Source organism: Prosopis cineraria, unplaced genomic scaffold (genome assembly GCF_029017545.1).
Source record: "Prosopis cineraria cultivar Desert tree isolate PC_DT_omini unplaced genomic scaffold, ASM2901754v1 PC4, whole genome shotgun sequence".
Taxonomy (NCBI): Eukaryota; Viridiplantae; Streptophyta; class Magnoliopsida; order Fabales; family Fabaceae; genus Prosopis; species Prosopis cineraria.
Genome location: NW_026555335.1, coordinates 39,796,149 through 39,815,677, shown reverse-complemented (window position 1 = coordinate 39,815,677; position 19,529 = coordinate 39,796,149). Strand labels below are relative to the sequence as shown.

General features: G+C 31.5%; 1 protein-coding gene across 3 annotated transcripts; it reads right to left on the bottom strand.

Annotated features, from left to right (window-relative positions):
- Nucleotides 1–8,981: 8,981 nt before the first annotated feature.
- Nucleotides 8,982–12,860, bottom strand: LOC129309394 (serine/threonine-protein kinase AFC2). 3 transcript variants are annotated; one of them, XM_054950964.1, is made up of 11 exons: nucleotides 12,669–12,860; nucleotides 11,566–11,758; nucleotides 11,090–11,270; nucleotides 10,950–10,998; nucleotides 10,740–10,854; nucleotides 10,421–10,512; nucleotides 10,172–10,322; nucleotides 9,987–10,051; nucleotides 9,806–9,903; nucleotides 9,620–9,722; nucleotides 8,982–9,497 (listed from the first exon to the last, which is right to left on the bottom strand). In XM_054950964.1, the coding sequence occupies exons 1-11, from the start codon at nucleotides 12,765–12,767 to the stop codon at nucleotides 9,351–9,353; spliced, it is 1,293 nt and encodes a 430-aa protein (XP_054806939.1). In that variant the 5' UTR covers nucleotides 12,768–12,860; the 3' UTR covers nucleotides 8,982–9,350. The 3 variants fall into 3 exon arrangements, with proteins under 3 accessions (XP_054806939.1, XP_054806940.1, XP_054806941.1); XM_054950965.1 differs by lacking the exon at nucleotides 11,566–11,758 and having other exon boundaries at nucleotides 12,669–12,825; XM_054950966.1 differs by lacking the exons at nucleotides 10,740–10,854; nucleotides 10,950–10,998; nucleotides 11,566–11,758; nucleotides 12,669–12,860 and having other exon boundaries at nucleotides 11,090–11,259.
- Between the last annotated feature and the right edge of the window lie 6,669 nt (nucleotides 12,861–19,529).

Genomic DNA, 19,529 nt, shown 5'->3' with positions numbered 1-19,529 from the left:
AAAAAAGGCAATCTAATTAAATTTATTTGAAAAGATCAAATCGATTTCTTTGCTCCAGAGAAAGCAAAAAAAGGATATTCATAAAGCTTATAATTGGTAAACCTCTAGTTACTTGATCGCTATAAAATGGTCATCCAATCCAACATTATTGGAATCTCTAATTGGTCTTACTGTAATAGCTATCTTTATCGCCAAAACTATGGCTATAATTTATCACCATCAGTAATAGCCAGCAAGCTAGGCATTCAAAATTTAATCAATAAAATCTTATAATTGTTCAAAGTTGAATGGTTCAGTTCACCAATAAAAAATAAAATAAAAAGTTGAATGGAGCAACTATAGTTTCGAATTGAATTTAGATCCTCTCCATACCTTCTCTCAATACTCAATCTCACCCATTCATTTAATTATTTATTTAATTTAATGATGTCATATTGTTAATTATGGCAGTAAAATAAATAAATTATTTACTATTATGTCTCAAATGCTTTCAAACAAATTATAATGCTCATTTATGATCATCATTAAATAAATAATATATTTATTTTAATATCATACGTCACCGTTAAATCAAATGAATAATTAGATGGATGGATATGATTGAGTATTGAAAGATGCATTGAGAGAGAGAGTATGGAGATGATCCTCATCCGTTCAAAACCATCCTTTGATCACTAAAAGTTCAACTCGAGACTCATTAACCACACACTTCATTCTATGTTGATCATCTGGGCTATAATAAGTTATTACAAGTTAAAAAACCATACCTGTGTGTGTGATGGCTGCCTACAATTGCAGAGACCGATCGAGATCTAGTTGACAGTACTAACCAGGAAATCAATTCATCGATGCAATGTATGTATGTATAGTCAAGGTCGATCTTACCGTAAAGATAGCTTTGAAGTTATCTTGGTCCAGCTCAAAGTCAAGTTGATCACCACTCTGTTGAACTTGGAGAAGAGTATCCACGAAGTCTCTCTTCTCATCATCGTCCTTCTTATTTGGCTTGTGCTCTGCAATTACCTCATCAAAGAAACCATCCAACTCCGAAAGTTTTCTTGAACTCCCTCACTTTCCCTGTGAGATAATTAACCCAACCCGACGATGGAAACACATCTCCCAAACTTATATCCCCAAGATGAATCACCTCCCTCCTAGCCAAATCTCAGAATCTGCTGCTATCTTCTGTTTCAGACTTCTGTCTAATAATGCACCTGCAAATTATGTCGTTTGATGCTGCACTTAAAATCTCACTTATGTTCGCGTCACGCAGCAACTTCTTCCATTACTTCTCGAGTAGGCTTTTCTTATGTTATTGATCAGATCTTCCATTTCATCATCCCTTATGAACTGAAACGATCGAACCCTTTTCAAGCTTAAGAGCTCGAGCACACACAGACACAGTTTCCTCTTTTGTCTCCAGCTTTCACCACAGTTTAAGAAGGCTACGCCCTTGCACCCTTAGAATATGATTGTCGCAGCTGCGCCTCGAACTCTGTTTGCAAAATCTACGTCGTGTGTTTTCAGAACTCGTTTGGCTAAATTTGCAGAAGACACGACGAGGGTTGGAATTTGAGCCATCTGCAACAAAACTAGAGGGCCGTATTTATTAGAGAGCTCTCGGAAGGACCGTTGAAGAAGTGGACCTAGTTGATGTAGATTGCCGACAAAAGGCTTTTTTGGTGGGCCTCGAGGCAGATTGGATTGCTTTCCTCTTGACAGCTTGAACGCCAACAGAAGGGTGATGACTGATGATTCAACAGAGAGACAAGTAAAGGTTTTGATCATTTTTTTTTTTTTTTGGGTACAAGGTTTTGATGATTTGGTTCATCGGGAAAATATTGGTTAAGAATTGGTTGAAAAGCCACGGCACGCACGATGTTGCTTCCATACCAAAGCAGAATACAAAAATCAGATAAAGGCGAAACATAGCAGAAAAGTATTCTGAATGATTCTGACACCATATTTCATTACATTTCTTGAACGATACCGTGCTGGCCGATATATACACCACTGAAATCAATGAGAGTGTAACACGTGTACAATGGTGAGATTATTCTAGAATGACCTAATTAATTTGGACATATTGCTTTGTGTTGGGCTCTGGGCTTTATCATGTTTGGACTTAGGGACTGATAACTTTGACATTCCACAAGTCCATGCATTAATCGAAATTGCAACTATGTATCAGAATGTAGATTTCGCATTGACAATGATTTGTTTCCTTTTCTGCTGAATAATTGCTGGGCTCTCGAGTTTTTCTAAAGAACTTTCTTATTTCTTAATGGGATTGCCCCTTTACAAGGGAAAAAGAATTGACTCAGACTTGATGCTGCATAAACTCTTTGATCCATGTATACAATTTTTCTTTGTGCTAACTCCTGGTTGGTTTTAGGCTTTTAAGCCCAACATAGGTTTGTTGTTCAGTTGTTGAATAAAAATGGCATTCATTCATGGATGAATAAGGATTTGATTCCTCTTTCAATATTTTCTTCAGATACATCTTTACATCTGCAATCTCACCAGTTCATTTGATTTTATGGTTGCACATTTTTTGTTATTAGTTAATTAAATATTTTTGAAAAAAAAAATCATATTGCCTCCTTCGTATATAATAATTAAATATATAATATATTTAGTTTAGTTAATGTTATAATTAGTAATCTTACACTGTTAAGTTAAATGAAGAATTAAACAAACCAAAAATATTGTATATGAAAAGAGAGATATTGAAAAAAAGTATGGACAGAATCTATATCCGTGTAAAAAATGGTAAGACATAAAACGAACTTATAATAATCTCATCATTTTCAACGTGTTTAAATACTCTTTCTTTAAAATACAAAAAATGAAAAGATACAATTGTTTTTCCATTATCAAGTTAATTTGTTATTTTATTGTCATAAGATATCAAATATAATTGTTTTATTCATATTTTTTCTACGAAGATTTTTTCATGAAAGAGCACAAATCTATTCTCAATTTCTCATCAATCATCATATCTTGTACAATTATAACGTACAGATTATAATTCCTACTCGTGTAATAATTAATTAATCGCCCACAAATTACATGTACTCAATCTAATTCCTGCTCTTTGGTCAAAAAAAAAAAATCTAATTCCTGCTCGTGGGGTTAGGTCCTACCGCCACTTTCATAAATATGTTGTTTTTCATGGAGATAATGGAACTGTGGGTCACTTAAATTCACCTAAATTATCAATTTGGTTCTTAAAATCTAATATTTGTCAATTAACTCCTTTAAATTTCATAATCATATACAATTAATTATTATAATTTGAATGAAAAATTGATAACACCAGAAAAATTACTTATGTTTTTTCAACAAAGCAAAGAGCAAATTATATTATATAGTAAAAATATTACAAGACAAGAAAAAAGCCCATTGAAAAAAACTTAAAATTGAAAAGAAAAGATCAGCATGGACAAGCTTAATATCAAAAATGTGAGAGATTGTAGCAGAGATAGTATATGCTTGGAAATAAGGTGAGTAGAACCCAAGTGAAACAAATCCTGGGTGATGAAGACGTTGTTGATATAATTTAGTTGCAAGGAATTAAAGCTTACATGATGGTTGATGCATTAGTTTTTAATCCACCAAAGAGAAGCTCTAGAAAAAAGGAGGCAAAAGAGCAGTGTCTTGAGGTTTTTTTTTTTTTTTTATAGTAGTAATGTGCAAGGTTTGAAACCCCAACTGAATTATGATCAAACAATGGACAACATTTCTTTTCATTACTATTATTTTATCTTCTTTACCCAAATTGACCAACCACTGAGGCATTCGCACTCGAGTTTTAAGCTTTACATGAACGATGATGTGAGTCCAAGGAAGGAACCGGTTTCCACTTTCCATTGACATGCGTTTTTTATGAGAAAACTATGGTCATGTAGTTGTTGAATAACTTCATATTTGATTAATAGACTTTCCACAATGGATGAAATTATTCTTTGACCGCTAAAGCAAATTTGTTAAAGTGATACTTGCACAAATTGCATTAACAAGGCCTTCCTGATGAAGTTAACTAAAAGATGGTTGATAGCTATTCCACAATACGCACACAGATGAAGGTTGTGTGAAATGAAGGCAAGCAAACCACAGTCAACAAGAAAAAGGGCATCAAGTCAAAATATGATTCAAAGATTCATCTTCACCACAAGAAAAGGGACACTGGGTTCCGTTAGGTAAATGATACTTTTGCAAAATATCTCCTGTCACGGGAACTTATGAAAAAGCTTCCAAGTTAAAAAGATGTACTCCACAGGCAGCTTTAATTTCCATAAGAAAGACCAATGATTTTTTATAACCAGAGGATGATGAAAACTAATTGTATATTAATTATTAAGCTTGAAAGAGTTACAAAAACATTAACGACAAACCTTAGATAAAATCAAATCAACTATAGTACACATTATTGTCCTATATCATCAATTAAATTTGTATGAATATCGGTAAATGACACTTAGAAAGCTAAATTAATAATCTACATATATATATATATATATACATATATATATATATATATATATAAGTAGAATCACAAGTTCCCTTCCAAGCTTGACACATGTCCTATTTTCAAACTGCTGCAAATACAAAATGCCACATCAACTTCATTTGATTCTATTAACTTATTTTCATAATTCCTATTTCTATTTTAAACACCGATTTATCTTAATTCAGTTTTTTTCCTCATTCCTCTCTCATCATCTCTCCCGCTCTCCCATCATTAATCTTATTCCTAGTTTAAACATTTAATTTTAAAAACTAAGAGATCATGGCAAGATAGAAATAAGAATAATGATAAATAATATATTATTTATTATGATAAATAATATAACATCTTGAATCAACTAAATTATGTATATATAAAATTAGAATGCCGTCATTTATGCTCTTATTTTTTTAAATATAAATAAAAAAATAAATATAAAACTACTCCATAACAAGTATCTCTTCATTATCTTAACTTTCTATTAATTTATTTACAATTTCAAATTTTTGATTTAAAATTTAAAAATTACAAGTAAATATGTGCAACTTCCTTATCTTCAAAAATCTCTTCATTATCCTAACTTTCCAACTTCTTACTCATAATTTATTATTTTAGTTTATATTTAATTAGCTCCTCCATAACTGCGTCTTGCTAAAGAATATTGGAGTAGTGGAAGCAATTATCATTTACCAGTTACCAAATGGATGAAAACGTGGGTCACAACTTCTCCCATGATTAGTCTCCTTAATATCTTCATATCATCATTAACTTCCTCAATCATTATTATGCCTTCCTCCTTTCCCATTATTATAATAAAATTGTTGTCATCGGAGCATTTGGGGGGAAATTGAATGATCCACATTGCCTAAAGCCCAAAATAAAAGGAAGAAGAAACATGCTAAAAGAGATAGAGAAAACATGGTGAAAAGGAATTTACAATTACATTTGCAGTGAATAAAAAAGAGGAGATGCAATCGCTAACTCTTTTGCAACGGTGAGTATATCTCAGTAATTTCAGCATGACCAATATTATTACCATTACACAGTAGCCACTTTTTGTTATGGTGAAGGTCTTTACAAGCTACTTTATCTTGTTATTATCCTCAAGTCATTTACATCGTATATGTGGCATAGAACTTGTGTTTATTACTGTTTATCATATTATTTGTTTGTATATTTTATTAGTGTGCTGGCCAAAAAATACATTTTACTAGTATGTATTCATAATTTTCATCAAGTTTTGTTCACTTTCACCAAATGCCATATGCAATAAATGAATTACTAAAAGTCAAGATTAAGAGTAAGGTCGTATTTTTCTTAGTTTCTGATATATGTAAAATCTGATAGGATTGCAATAAGGAGAAAAAGGATTTGTCTTATTGAAATTTTTCTTTTATAACTCAATTTATTATGATGACCTATCGTTACTTTTTCTATGCTTCTCCTCTCCCTTCGGCGTAAGAGTTTTATGATGTGGTTAGGGGTGCCTATTAGATTGTTTCTGAGGTGTTGTGCAGGTGTTATGGACCAAAAGCAAGCATGTGGAATAGTAGTGCTGGTGCTATCCTATGTATCTTACTGGGTGTGGTCCTGCCATTTTGGGCTGGTAATTAATGATTTTATTGTATTATGAGATTTCATATATGTAGTGTGTGTGTGAATTTTTTTTTTATTATTATCTAAACTGCACTTACTTTTTCTTATTACTTGTAAAATTGAGTTGTGAGCTTTTATGCAGATTTCGAATAGAGTCATAGATTTTGAGTCTAAATAGTTGTTGATTATCTTAGATAGTGCTATAGATTTGGTAAACATGATGTTTAAGTGGGATCCCAAGAAAAGAATTTTTGCTAAAGTTTATGTGAGTTCCTTGCCTTGATATTGCATGCCATAAATTTTTGCTCCACAGCTTTGCTTAAAAGTTAAACCTAATGTCTATGGAGTTTATTTAATTAGATCACCCTTAATTATCTTTAACTGCTACATAATTTCTATGTATAATTGAAAAAATAAAGTCAAGAGAGCTTATTGATTTTTTTTTTTGGGTGAACCAACTAAATTATCATGTAATAACTATTTTTGATAGTTAGAGCGCTAATATAGTTGATGGGTTATGCATTGTATTACTCCAAGTTGCTTCAATGATTTATGTTCTATAATGTTTTTGTTTTACTACTTGGTAGATTTTTCTATACAACAACAACAACAACAACAACAACAAGCCTTTATCCCACTAGGTGGGGTCGGCTACATGGATTGCAAGACGTCATTGTGCTCTATCATTTATCAAGCTTTTAGGAATATTATTAATTAAGAGATCGTGTTCAACAACTTCTAAGAGTATTCTCTTAGGCCTTCCTCTACCCCTCTTAATCGGACTCAAAGTTATACGTTCCACTCTTCTCACTGGTGCCTCCCTTGGTCTTCTTTGTACATGCCCAAACCATCTCAACCGATTTTCTACCATTTTTTCCTCAATAGGTGCTACCCTCACTTTTTCGCGTATGTGCTCATTTTGAATTTTATCTTTACGTGTATGTCCGCACATCCATCGTAACATTCTCATCTCTGCTACTCCAACTTTATGCTCTTGTTGTCCCGTTAGAGCCCAGCATTCACTACTATATAACATTGCCGATCTGATAGCAATGCGATAAAACTTTCCTTTAAGTTTATTAGGCACCTTACGGTCGCAAATAACTCCTTTAGCTTTTCTCCAATTAAACCACCCAGCTTGAATCCTATGTGAAATATCTTCACTGATTTCGCTATCATTTTGAATAATGGCTCCCAAATATCTAAATTTTTTCACTTGAGGTATAATTTGATCTCCCAATTTCACTTCTAAATTATTGTCAAATAGTCTCTTACCAAATTTACAATATAAATATTCCGTCTTACTCCTACTCAGAAAGAAACCTTTCGACTCCAATGCCCTCCTCCATAACTCAAGTTTGCAATTAATCTCTTGTCTTGTCTCTACTATAAGAACTATATCATCCGCAAAGAGCATACATTTGGAAATTTCTCCTTGAATATGTTTCGTCAAAATATATGGGATCAAGTTGAACAGATAAGGACTCAGAGATGATCCCTGATGAAGTCCAATCTTTATAGGAAAATCATTTGTTTGACCACTAGGTGTTCTTATACTAGTTTTTACCCCTTCATACATATCTTGTATGGCTTTAATATAAGCAATCCGTACTTCCTTTTTTTCCAACGCTTTCCAAAACACTTCTCTTGGTATACGGTCATAAGCTTTTTCCAAATCAATAAAAATCATGTGTAAATCTTTATTTTTACAACGATATTTTTTCATTAATCCCCTTAATAGATAAATTGCTTCTGTAGTTGATCTACCTGGCATAAAACCAAACTGATTTTCAAAAATACTTGTCTCCAATCTCAATTTGTGCTCAATTACTTTCTCCCACAATTTCATGGTGTGGCTCATGAGTTTAATCCCTCTATAATTAAAACAATTCTGAATATCTTCTACAAGCCACCAATTTATTTGTTGTATTCTTTTAAGAGATTATATGTTCAATAACATTTCTTTTCACCTAGATTATTACTATTTTAATTTTTTGATAAGTGTACAAAACATGCCCTAATTAATAGCCATTTTGAGATGATAAGGGACCTAAAAGATATAATAGGATATATGGTGGTCATAATAAATTTGAAAGAGGCTCTTGTATAATCGTATCTTGTATGTATCATTTTGCAAATGTAAATCAATCATAAAGGACAATAATATTTGCAAATAATTATTACTGTTGTTATAAATATAAATAATCACATAATTGAAAAGAAAAACAAAAGTTAGACATAATCTGAATTCAAAAGTTAAATTTATTCACACCTCAAGTATTTATTAGGAGAAAACAACCCCTTAAATGACCATCAAATTTCTTAAAAAATTAGCCTCATAATTACTAACAATGGCGTGATGATACTTCAGGTATAAAAAAAAAAAAAATCAGAATAAATCATCAAACTCCTTATATAAAATTAAATTATTAATTTTTATAATTATTTTAAACAATGCTAATCAGTTAAAAATTTAATATTGTCATGTAAATAAAATAAATAACTTCAGTCTGCAAAAAACAATATTTTGATTCAAAATTTATTTTAATTTAAAAATACAAGTTCTCAATATACCTTAAACTCTATTATATAGATTAACGATCATTTATTACGTTTATCGTGCATTACAGGGACCATACACCACTTAAGACAAAACTAAACTAACGGACCCGCATTTTGACAGATGAGATTTGTTGACCCACTGGTTGTTAACGTGAATCTTCAAGAATGCAACGTGCGCGCTGGTTTGCCGTAACGAGTCGAGACTTCCACCTACACGCTTCCTTCCTCTCCACTTTATTTTTTTACATCCTTCCTCATTGTACCTCTAATGTCAGTTTAAATATAAGAAAAAAAAAATATTTAAAATCAAACATTTAAAAAAGAAGTAAACCCGATCCATTTCGTTGCCCAGAGCCTTCAAAACCTGAAAAGTAATAAGTATGGCTAACCCTCTTTTACACTACTTGTTACAAATAGCACTCAAAACGTCCTTCGATTTTACGATAACCAGAACACTTGAGAACTCGTCAACTTCCTAAAAATTCATCAAGGTTTCAACTCGTTTTACCAAAGTAACCCGAGCCGCTGAAGCCGAGAAATTCCAAGCGCCAAATGGTACATTAGATATTTACATTAAATTCTTAGGGTCAGCCACATAAATTTATCATCAGTTGGAAATTATCAATCGAAAAATAATTCTGCGGTAACAGGCTTCCAACCGCAAGCACCGTGCGAAAAAAGGTTATCTCCTAAGGTGATCTCTTGTAAAGAAGGGATGTCTTAGTGCTTCCCTAGCGGTTAGCCTTTCACTAGGGTCATATCTAAGTAACCCCTGCAACACATGTATGAGATCTCCAGCTGAATGGTCCACGTGCTGCATTACCAGATTCTGCACCCCACACATATACTATTAGTAAAATATTACCATCATCCCCTTATTCGAACAGCCAGTTAACACTTCACACAAACAAAACCACGAATCGCCTAATAGACAATAAACGGACAACTGACCTGAAGCCGAGGCAGCTTCATTACAGCTTTAATACTATCCCTAGAAGTGGCACCCTCTGGCCAATCTAGTCGACCCCTTCTAACATACTTCTCCGCATGTCGGCTACATAAGGCAACAAATTTACTATTTATTATATGTCAGAAAACAATCTACTGATATCAAAACCCCAGAGCACAATCGCTTACTCTACTCTCTTCAACATGTGTTGAGGTATCGGACCAAGCACTCTCTCCATCATCGCAAGGTGCTCCAAATTCTCATGAGTCTGAAACAAGGCTTCACCCTGCAAATCAAACACATAAGCCATAAGAAACCAGAAGAGGGGGATGCGTGCTAAGCCACATGTTACAACATAGTAATTCGTACAGTGCATAGCTCTATCAATATGCATCCCACACTCCATATGTCACAAGGATAACTCCATCCAAGCCCTGAAAAGCCATAATAAGTACATCAAGCTGATATCATCACAACCGCAGGAGTTGCAAGACAACAATCCATCTGTTGTTTACATAACAGTACAATTTGGTTTAGATCGTGACTATATATACCAAGAATAACTTCCGGTGCCCTATAATGCCGTGTTGATACAATGTAAGTCTGATCTTCCCGTTCATAAGTGGTGCTACCAAAATCAATAACTTTGATAGCACTTGACTTTGGCACTCTCTTGAAATAAGAACTAGGTGATCTGGAAGAGCTCTGTTTAGCATAAAGATATTCAAGGAATTAATTAGATCTGAAAAATTCCTTCACAAACATCAATAACACGAAGACGGGCATGAAAACAAAATACACACCCTGTAGTCAGGAACCCTAACATACTCCGGCGAAACTAGAAGTATATTTTCCGGCTTCAAGTCCGTATGGATCATGTGCAAATCATGCATGACTGCAAATTCATCAGACTATTAGAACCAGATCACAGAGAATTGAATTATGAGAATTCAGTCTTTAAAAATTCATAATAAACATTTTTTAGGACCAGTCACAGATTCAAATGATCAAAATTATCACCACAAATGGCATGACAAAGCAAATATCAAAATTCAACCAATGCAAAGTGCTTGTAACAGAAAGAAGGCCAAAAGTAAACTAGTTCAAGTAAATACTACACACATGCTACACATTCCAATAGTTGTCTGCCAATCTCGCGAACAAGATCAATGGGAAATGAGCGATAATTGTTTTTCCGTAGAAAATCGTATAAGCTTGGTCCAAGTTTCTCAAACACCTGTTGAAACCATTTAAATTCACCCAGAAGTCTTAATCCCCAAATTATCTATGAATTGGGGGCATTAATCCATTATAAAACAATCAAATACTTACAATACAGATATGATTACGATAGTCAAACCAGTTCCGTATTTGTACACAACTGCAAGGAATAAACCCATTTAACCAATGCCACAATAAAACTATACATTTCAGTAGCTCATATTGTCAGCATTTCAGGTCAAAATACTCACCGACTGCCACCTTTATCATGTTTAGCAAGTTGTTGCAGCACCTCAATCTCTATCATGGCAGCTTCTCGATACTTTTTTATCCCGCGAACAATTTTTACTGCAACCATCTCCTTTCGTTCCCGATCCCAGCATTCCAAGACCTGCCCAAAAGTTCCTTCCCCCATTTTGCTACGTATCTTATCTGCAACCATAAACAGTAACAACTGTAAGACATCCATGCCAAAATAATCAGTGCAGACTCTCTGGAACCCCAAAAGTACTTCAATGCACAATAGGGTCCTATGCCTAGGACACTTAACATCTACTTCAATCATCTTCCTAAACCCAAATATAGACAATCTTAATGAGAATGTTGACCATCTAAATGCCAAAAATGTCTACTTCTAATGGAATGTATGTTAGAAAATAAACTAAAACTACGTCTTAACCATGATATGTATGACAGAAATTTCTTAATGATAGTAGAGTGTAATTACAGCGAGAAGTTAAATTTTCTCCAAGCGCAAACATGTAATGCCCATCCTTGTCATCATCTCGCCATGGGGGAGAACCATTTCGAGCTACTCCCTTAACATTTAGAGAATTATTGGTATGCTCTGAGGGCCCCCTTGAAGATGCATAGCTTGAAAAATTTCCAACATCTTGTCCACAAAACAATCCTACCTGAGCCTACACACAGTCATCCATCCATGTACCACTCAGAATTAAAAAAAATATATTCCACCCCATCATCATGAGCCCTCGCTTATATTACTTGACAATATTTCAGATCGTTAGTTAAACAAACGAGTGCAATAAATAAGAATTCTAGCATACTAAATGCATAACCACAAGCATCAAACAGTAAGTGTACATGAAAACAAAGCTTCTGAGGCAGAATTCAAAACAAAGTACATAGATTTGGTTGGACAAGAACCAATCTAAGATACAGAGCTTCCATCTGTTCATTATAAAAAGTAAACGATATTAAACGAAATTAGCAAACAAAACCATAAATTTCAGCTCAGCTACTGTTTTTCTGTTTAAGAACCGAAGTACAGCGAATTAAATTTATGAAAACACGGCAAAGTCTTCAAAAATCCATTACAAAAGGCTAGATCCAGATTAAAACTTAAAGATCGATGTGGATGTGAACAAGAAAATTTTGCAAGAACGAAGGAGGGTGACATAACTAATTATTAAAGGGAAAAAGAAAATTTATATTCATAGATCATATAAGATGCATCAGAGCAACAGTCATACATAAGACACAATACCAAGACCCCAAAAAAAAAAAGGAGTTCGTGGCAGCTAATAAAACAGTTGAGAAAAGGAAAGGGGAAAAAAACCCACAGATCATGAATCAGATCAACTTATTCATCATATCCAATCGAGAAAAATTATTTGAAAGACTAGACGAAATCAAGCAGATCCATAAAGAAAGCTAAAAGAACAACAACATAACACCACGGACAGAAGCTCCGACCGTACCTGAATTATACATACCTAATCTACACAAACTTCACCAGATCTACAACCAAAAGGCAAAAAACAGCAAGAAATCATGTCAGATCTGAGAGTTCGGGATCAAAGAAATTACCTTCGGGGCCTCAGGGATGTCCCAACCTATTCGCGCCCTCTTCCTCGGCCGACGATCGAGGTGAGTATGAGGAAATTCAAAGACGCGCTCCATCTCCATGATCTCAAGACGATGAAAAGGTCGTAAGAACAGAAGATTTGTAGAGGAAAACGGTGTGAGATAACTGATAAGCTCTCATTGGGCATGAAGAACCCTAATTTTAACCTGATAAATAATAACGACAATGAAAGGCGGTTGAGACGATCTCTGGCCGTCCACGTGTCACATTATGGCATCTTGTTTGGATGGATTGTGCTGTCCAAAGTACCGGGGCTGCAACTATAGTTAGATAAAGTAACCATAGTTGGGTTATGTTTGGTGGACATGGAATAGTTGCGAATATTATTGATTCCCTGCGCGGATGCGTATTTTAGGTCTATTTGATGATTTTTGAAATTGTGTTTGGATTGCGGGAATTTAAATTTGAATTCGAATTTCTATTTACACGAAAATTTTCATTTGAATAGATGAAATTTTTTGAATTTTTCATCTCTTATTATATTTTTTAATAATTTTAATTTTTTTATGTATGCTAATCATTTAAATTTCAAATAATTTCAAGCATCCATTTTTTTATATTTTTATTATGAATGCTTTAATGGCTCTTATATCTTTTATTATTTCTTGTTGGTAGAAAAATTAGGTAAACTTATTATTTTTAATTTTTTTCTTTTCGTTTTAAATTATCTCTTTTTTTATTTAAACTTTTTAAATTATTCAAATAAAAAATTTTAAATGCATAAATTATAAATATAAAATTTGAAATGCAAGATTTTATATTTAAAATTCAAATTTAAAGTTATCAATCCAAACGATATCTAAAATTAAATCAATTATAAGCTATGTAGCATACATACTTATATACTTATGAGCTTAAAAATGTTCATAATATTTAATTGATATATAATTATATATCGTTTTAGCTAAGATCAAGTGTATGTGGAATATAGTCAAGGAAGTATATTTTTATTCCATTCATATAAATAGTTACAAAACATAAATATTTTTTTAAAATTTTATTTTTATTTTCCCAACGATTAATTAACCCCTTAAGGTATATTTATTTGATAAAATATTCTTCCTTTAAATACAAATGCTATCTAAAAATCATTTAAATTACAAAAAAAAATAATGCATATGTTTTTTTACTTTCCATTTATATTTTAAATTCCTTAGTTATATACATGTATTTTTTAGTAACATTTTCTAAAATTTAAATTCATAACTTGGCCAAAATAATATTTCAAACACACCAAGTAAAAAAACTTAATAAAACAAAGATTTAATATAATAAGGTACAGAATTTTTTTCGATAAAACAGTACTCAATATAATTCATATTTATTTTTTATTTAATTAATTTCAACAAAAAATTTAAATCATTTCTTTAATATTGGCATAATTAAGTTTTTAATATTGAGAGAGAGTAGACAACTAAATCATAAGGGTAAAATAATAATTTTAAAATTTTCAAAATAATTACAAATAAAAAAATTAAGTATTTTAAATTATTTAACAGATTACTCCTGGTGTTAACAATTGGACTAAAGTATAGATTTTAATAATAAAAGGGAGGTTTGGGTAATTTAAGCAAAATGGATGGAAGATGAGTGTATTTTACTCTAAATGAGAGAGAGAGAGAGAGAGTCGTCATCTCTTTTGAATTTTGATTGATTATGTTTAAATTAATATATTTTGATATGGATTAGTATATTTTGTTAAAACCAATCAAAAATAAAAATACTTAAAATATTTTTTTAATTAATCACATAATCTTTGAACCGATTTAAAAACAATGATCAAATCTCACTTCCAAACACATAATCACATGAAAGATACACTGAATCACAAAATCACAGATCCATAGACATAATCATAAAGCACACTCTGGGCGCACTCTCTATATATAATGGATATCAAGTGATCGACTAATAAGGCTTGAGTGATTAATTATATACAATGCTGTGAAGGCATTTTTCAAATCCTAAGGTCATTGCTCATGGGGAACCTAGAGAATAATGCTATAGGGCAAAACAAATCATCTAATCTTCCATTTAAAAAACAAAATATTTAAATATTCTAAATTCATGACACATTAAAAATCATCTTAAAAACAAAGAGAGAAGTAACTGAAATGAAGGAAGGCTTCTAATTTGCTTCATCTTCCCCGCCTGTCTTGTTTATTTTCTTCAACTTTTCCTGCCTCCACTTTTTTGTTGACTCATATAACTCTTTTCCATCATCCGTGATTTTTCACAACGAAGCTTCAGAGAGTGTATACGGATGTTTCTCCTCATTTCCTCGCAAAAGACCCCGTGGCTCATACCTTTTGATAAATTCAAGCCTAGTTCATTTTTCGCCTTCACCATTGAAATTTCAATTTCAACCCTTTGAATGTGTCGATTGATTTTCTTACTCAATTCCTCGAGCGAATCCATCTCCATTGAAGCCAGAGTTAAAGTATTCAATATCAACCGTCAGATCAAAAACGAAATATTAAATATTAAATATGCAGCAAAACATATGTTAGAAAGCTCACCTGCTTGCTCTTGTGCTTTGAAACAAATTCCAATTTTTTTTTAAGAATGACATTAAACGCTTTAAAAAAAAGACTTTATAACAATTTGAATCTAAATAAATTTGACATTATTCTGCAAGCCTTGAGGCCCTTATTGTAATATTTCTTCGTACTAAAAATATAATTTTGCCCTTTGCTTGATTTAAATTCAAAACCCGTGCAAACTCTCGAAGCAACGAAATAGATTATACACGACACAACATCCATTATGCACAAGATGATGTCCACACATGCTCAACAAAAAGTCCATGCATTTTTAGTATTTCACTAGCTAAAGCTCAACAAAAATGGTAAGTTTAGGCAGATCATGCACGATACAATATCCACTATACACAAGACGATGTTTACACATGTTTAACAGAAAGTCCATGCATTTTCAATAGTAAGAAGGACAATTATATTAGATATAAAGAATTCCATGTCGGTGCTAGCTTAGGTATTAAAACAAGTATCCACATAAAATTTGACATAATATTTCAAGTATGATATATACAAAAAGCTAGCCACTATATCCAAAACATCTAACGGTTGCTTATTTATATACAAACAAAAATATTTGTGATTTTTCAATTACTCAAAAAAATATTACTTAAGAATGCTTCCATATACATAATTATAATTGCCTATGTATACCAAAAAGGAATAATGTAACTACTTCTTATGCTAGGTTAGGATTCTTACATGTCTTGTAACTATATCTAGCCTCCTCACATCTTGAATAATGACAAATCTTCTTTTATTTTAATCTACAATTAATAAATTAATCTAGGTAAATGTCCACATATAGAAGCCCAATTTTTATTTTTGCACAACTCAAAGTTCAATATAAACAACTCTAAGGTTCATTTTTGCACAACAGATACTCCAACGTTTATGACCGCAGATTTTCTTCACATTAAGAGTTATATTTTATTCAATTCACATGTCAAAATTCAACATGAAAAAGTTAACCATTACTATTTTACAACAACTAATACATTCTAAAACTTTTACAGCAAACTTAATGATTCAGCAACCTTTAACTTATATCAGTAGGTCAATTATTATTATTGTACAACAACTAATTTACTCTAAAACTTTCATGGCCAAAATGGTTGAACAACCTTTAGCTCATATCTACAGCAGAATCACAATTCAACAACATCATAGTCCAATTTGTACAACAAAAAGTTTATCTCATATACATCCTATTATCTCATGTAAAATCCCCAATAAATGCTTTCATTAAATGAAACTATTACATATTAAATAAGTGAAGATCACCTTTGTTGCCACTTTACCGACAACTGACATGCACCACTGGCAAACCTTGTGCAAGCTAGAACATGAGAAACCTTCAAATGATAATAACAGCTAAACCTAGCTCACCAAATATTCAAATAATAATAATTCATGCAAGTTAGAATGTGAGAAACCTTCAAAACCTCCGACTGAGATATTGAAATCATTAAAAGTACTGCTTAAGATGGAGGGATTTTGAAATCTACACACCTCAAAAGTTACTTCTCACTATTAAAGCTCAAAAACCTTTGCATCCTCTAGCTGAATACTCATTTCCTCGTTTATCATCTTCTTTCTTTATTCAATTCCATTTCTTTTCATTAAGGAAAAAATTATATTTTTAGTGTGAAGAAATATTATAATAAAAGTTCCAAGACCTGTAGAACAATATCAAATTTGTTTAAACTCAAATTGTAATAAAGTTTTTTTTAGAGCCCTTAATATCATTTTTCTTTCTTCTTTTTTCCACCAAAACTTAACAATGCGGGATTGCAATTCTCCACACCCTCTTATTTTATATACGCCCTAGACTAAATGTTGTGTTTTTAAATAATTTAATAAGGGATGAGATAATGTTTTATCTCCTTTTTCTCAAAATTGTATTCCCAATTAAAATTGAGATAATATTAATTATCCAAAAATAGTTATTTACAACTATCCTCAATTCCAACCTAAAGTTTACTCCCTCTATTTAAAAATATAAAATATTTTTAATCAAATTTCATTTCTCAATAAGATAGTTACCTACTTTCCAATTAATCCTATCTTTTCATATTTATCCTTATTAAATACCTCATAATAAATATAAAGTCATTATCAATAGGGGTAATTTTAAAAAAATAAGACAATAATTATACCTCAAAAAATTAAAAATGCATTATATTTTTTAACATCTAACTCTTCTAAAAATGTCTTATATTTTTTAATAGAGGGAGTATAATATAAATCTATGCTTTATGCCTAAATAAAGGATCACGAATCTATCGAAATTGTGTTGAAAATTAAAACACCTCAATTTGACAGCGTATTTTATTTTTATATAAAAATGTTATCAAAATCTGAAGAGAAAATTGAGAAATTGACTGATGAAAAACGTGGATATCATGTTATTTCAGAAATAATAAATATACAGTTTTAAAAGTTCAGACCATAGTTTCTAACTTAACTCCTTTGAGATGCCCTCTATGAAATAAATTTTATTTTTAATTAATTTTTTTGAATATTGTGAGGTTAATTTGCTAAAAAAAAATACAGTGAGATCAAGAAAATCTTCTTTTCAAATTCTCCCATCTCTTTGTATACATAACAGAGCAATAACAAGCCTGTGTATATCAGTACATGGATGACACGTCTTTTTTTTTTTTTTTTCAAATTCTGCAATTTCGTAAAGCCACATAAGATTTGTATTACAAGTCAATTTATTTAACTAGTGCAATAAATTTTCTCATTTTAATGACGGCCCATTACTGCTGATTAATTTAAATATTTAAAATTTTAAATTTATAGAATTTAGATTTAATGCGAAATCTTTGGATTACAAATAACTTTCATATCCCAACATGATCTCTATTTCATAATATCATAACTCCTTTATTTTTGGGTTTCAAAATTTGTGAAGTATTAAATCAATTTATTTAATTACTTAGAAAGTTTATATACACATTATATTTTATTTGGCCTTGAAAAATTTACTTCAAAATCACTTAAAATTATTTTTCCACAGCTATTTACGCACAAAAAACACACACACCAGGTTATATAAGCATGGCAGGGAAAGAAAGGAAGAAAGAAAGCAGTATGTGGCGGGAAAGCCTTACAAAAATAATTAACACACACACACACTGCATGTAAAACAAGCACGAGGATGATGAGGGCATTGAAAGCCCTTCAAAGATTTTTGCGAAAATTTAAAACATTAATAAAGAGCTTTTTTGTTCATCTGAAACTGATTTCTTCTTCCATCCCAAGTGCCTTTTTTCGATTTATAGCCACCAAAAGCTTGAAGCCTAAATTATATTTTTTCTCACTCTATCGTATAATTTGAAGCCACCACCAAAAGCTTATCCTTATTGTATCATTATAATGGGGTGAACACTGAACAGTACTTCCGTGTTTCACGGTTAAGATTTCTTGAAACGGATGGTGGCTTCCAGGAGACGTTTCGATCCCAACACCCAATTTCTATATATCAATTTTAAAAAGAATATGAAATTACTTAAATTTAACAATAACATTTTTAAAGAGGTTTTTATTATTCACAAATCGTAGAACTAATCTTCAACTAATGTACAAATATAGCTCTAATTGGGTGTCAAAAATGGCTAAGACGGTCTTTTATAACGATGAGAATGAGAATGTATGTGACGACGAATGACAAGGAACATGGCAACATCCCTTCCATGTGATCGATATTCTTGTGTTAAGCAGCAAATTTTGCTCCAAGTATAGTAGAAAGATGTGACATTTTGTTCCAATTTTGTGGTATTTCATGAAAAATAATATATATATATATATATATATATATGTATGTATGTATGTATGTATGTATGTATGTATGTATATAGTAGAAGAATAACAAGCACATCTCTATGAATGACAAGTGTCATTTTCTTTAAATGCTACAATTTTAAAAAGCCACATAAGATTTTACTTGCAAAATTATTTTTAATTCATGAATATAATTTATTTTTATTCCATCATTTCAATAACTTCTTAGACCATGATCTAATAATTTTCTAATCCCACAATTCTTCTTTTAAATATGGTTAGTTATTTAGTATTCTATTATTTTACTAACTTCCTTACTCTACAATTTAATTTGTGATTTTTTTATTCATGTATATAATTAAATTTAAATATGAATAGTTATTTAAATTATTCATTCTAGTAACTTCTTAACTCATGATCTAATAATTTCTTAATCCTACAATTTTTCTTTTAGATATGATTAGCTATTTAGTATTC

Excerpts from the sequence above, each read along its gene's own strand:
- LOC129309394 (XM_054950964.1), bottom strand. The coding sequence starts at position 12,767 with ATGGAGATGGAGCGCGTCTTTGAATTTCCTCATACTCACCTCGATCGT. Across the intron at positions 10,323-10,420 it reads TTAGGGTTCCTGACTACAGG|AGCTCTTCCAGATCACCTAG; the intron begins GTGTGTATTTTG and ends TATGCTAAACAG. Across the intron at positions 9,904-9,986 it reads TATTGATAGAGCTATGCACT|GGTGAAGCCTTGTTTCAGAC; the intron begins GTACGAATTACT and ends TTTGATTTGCAG.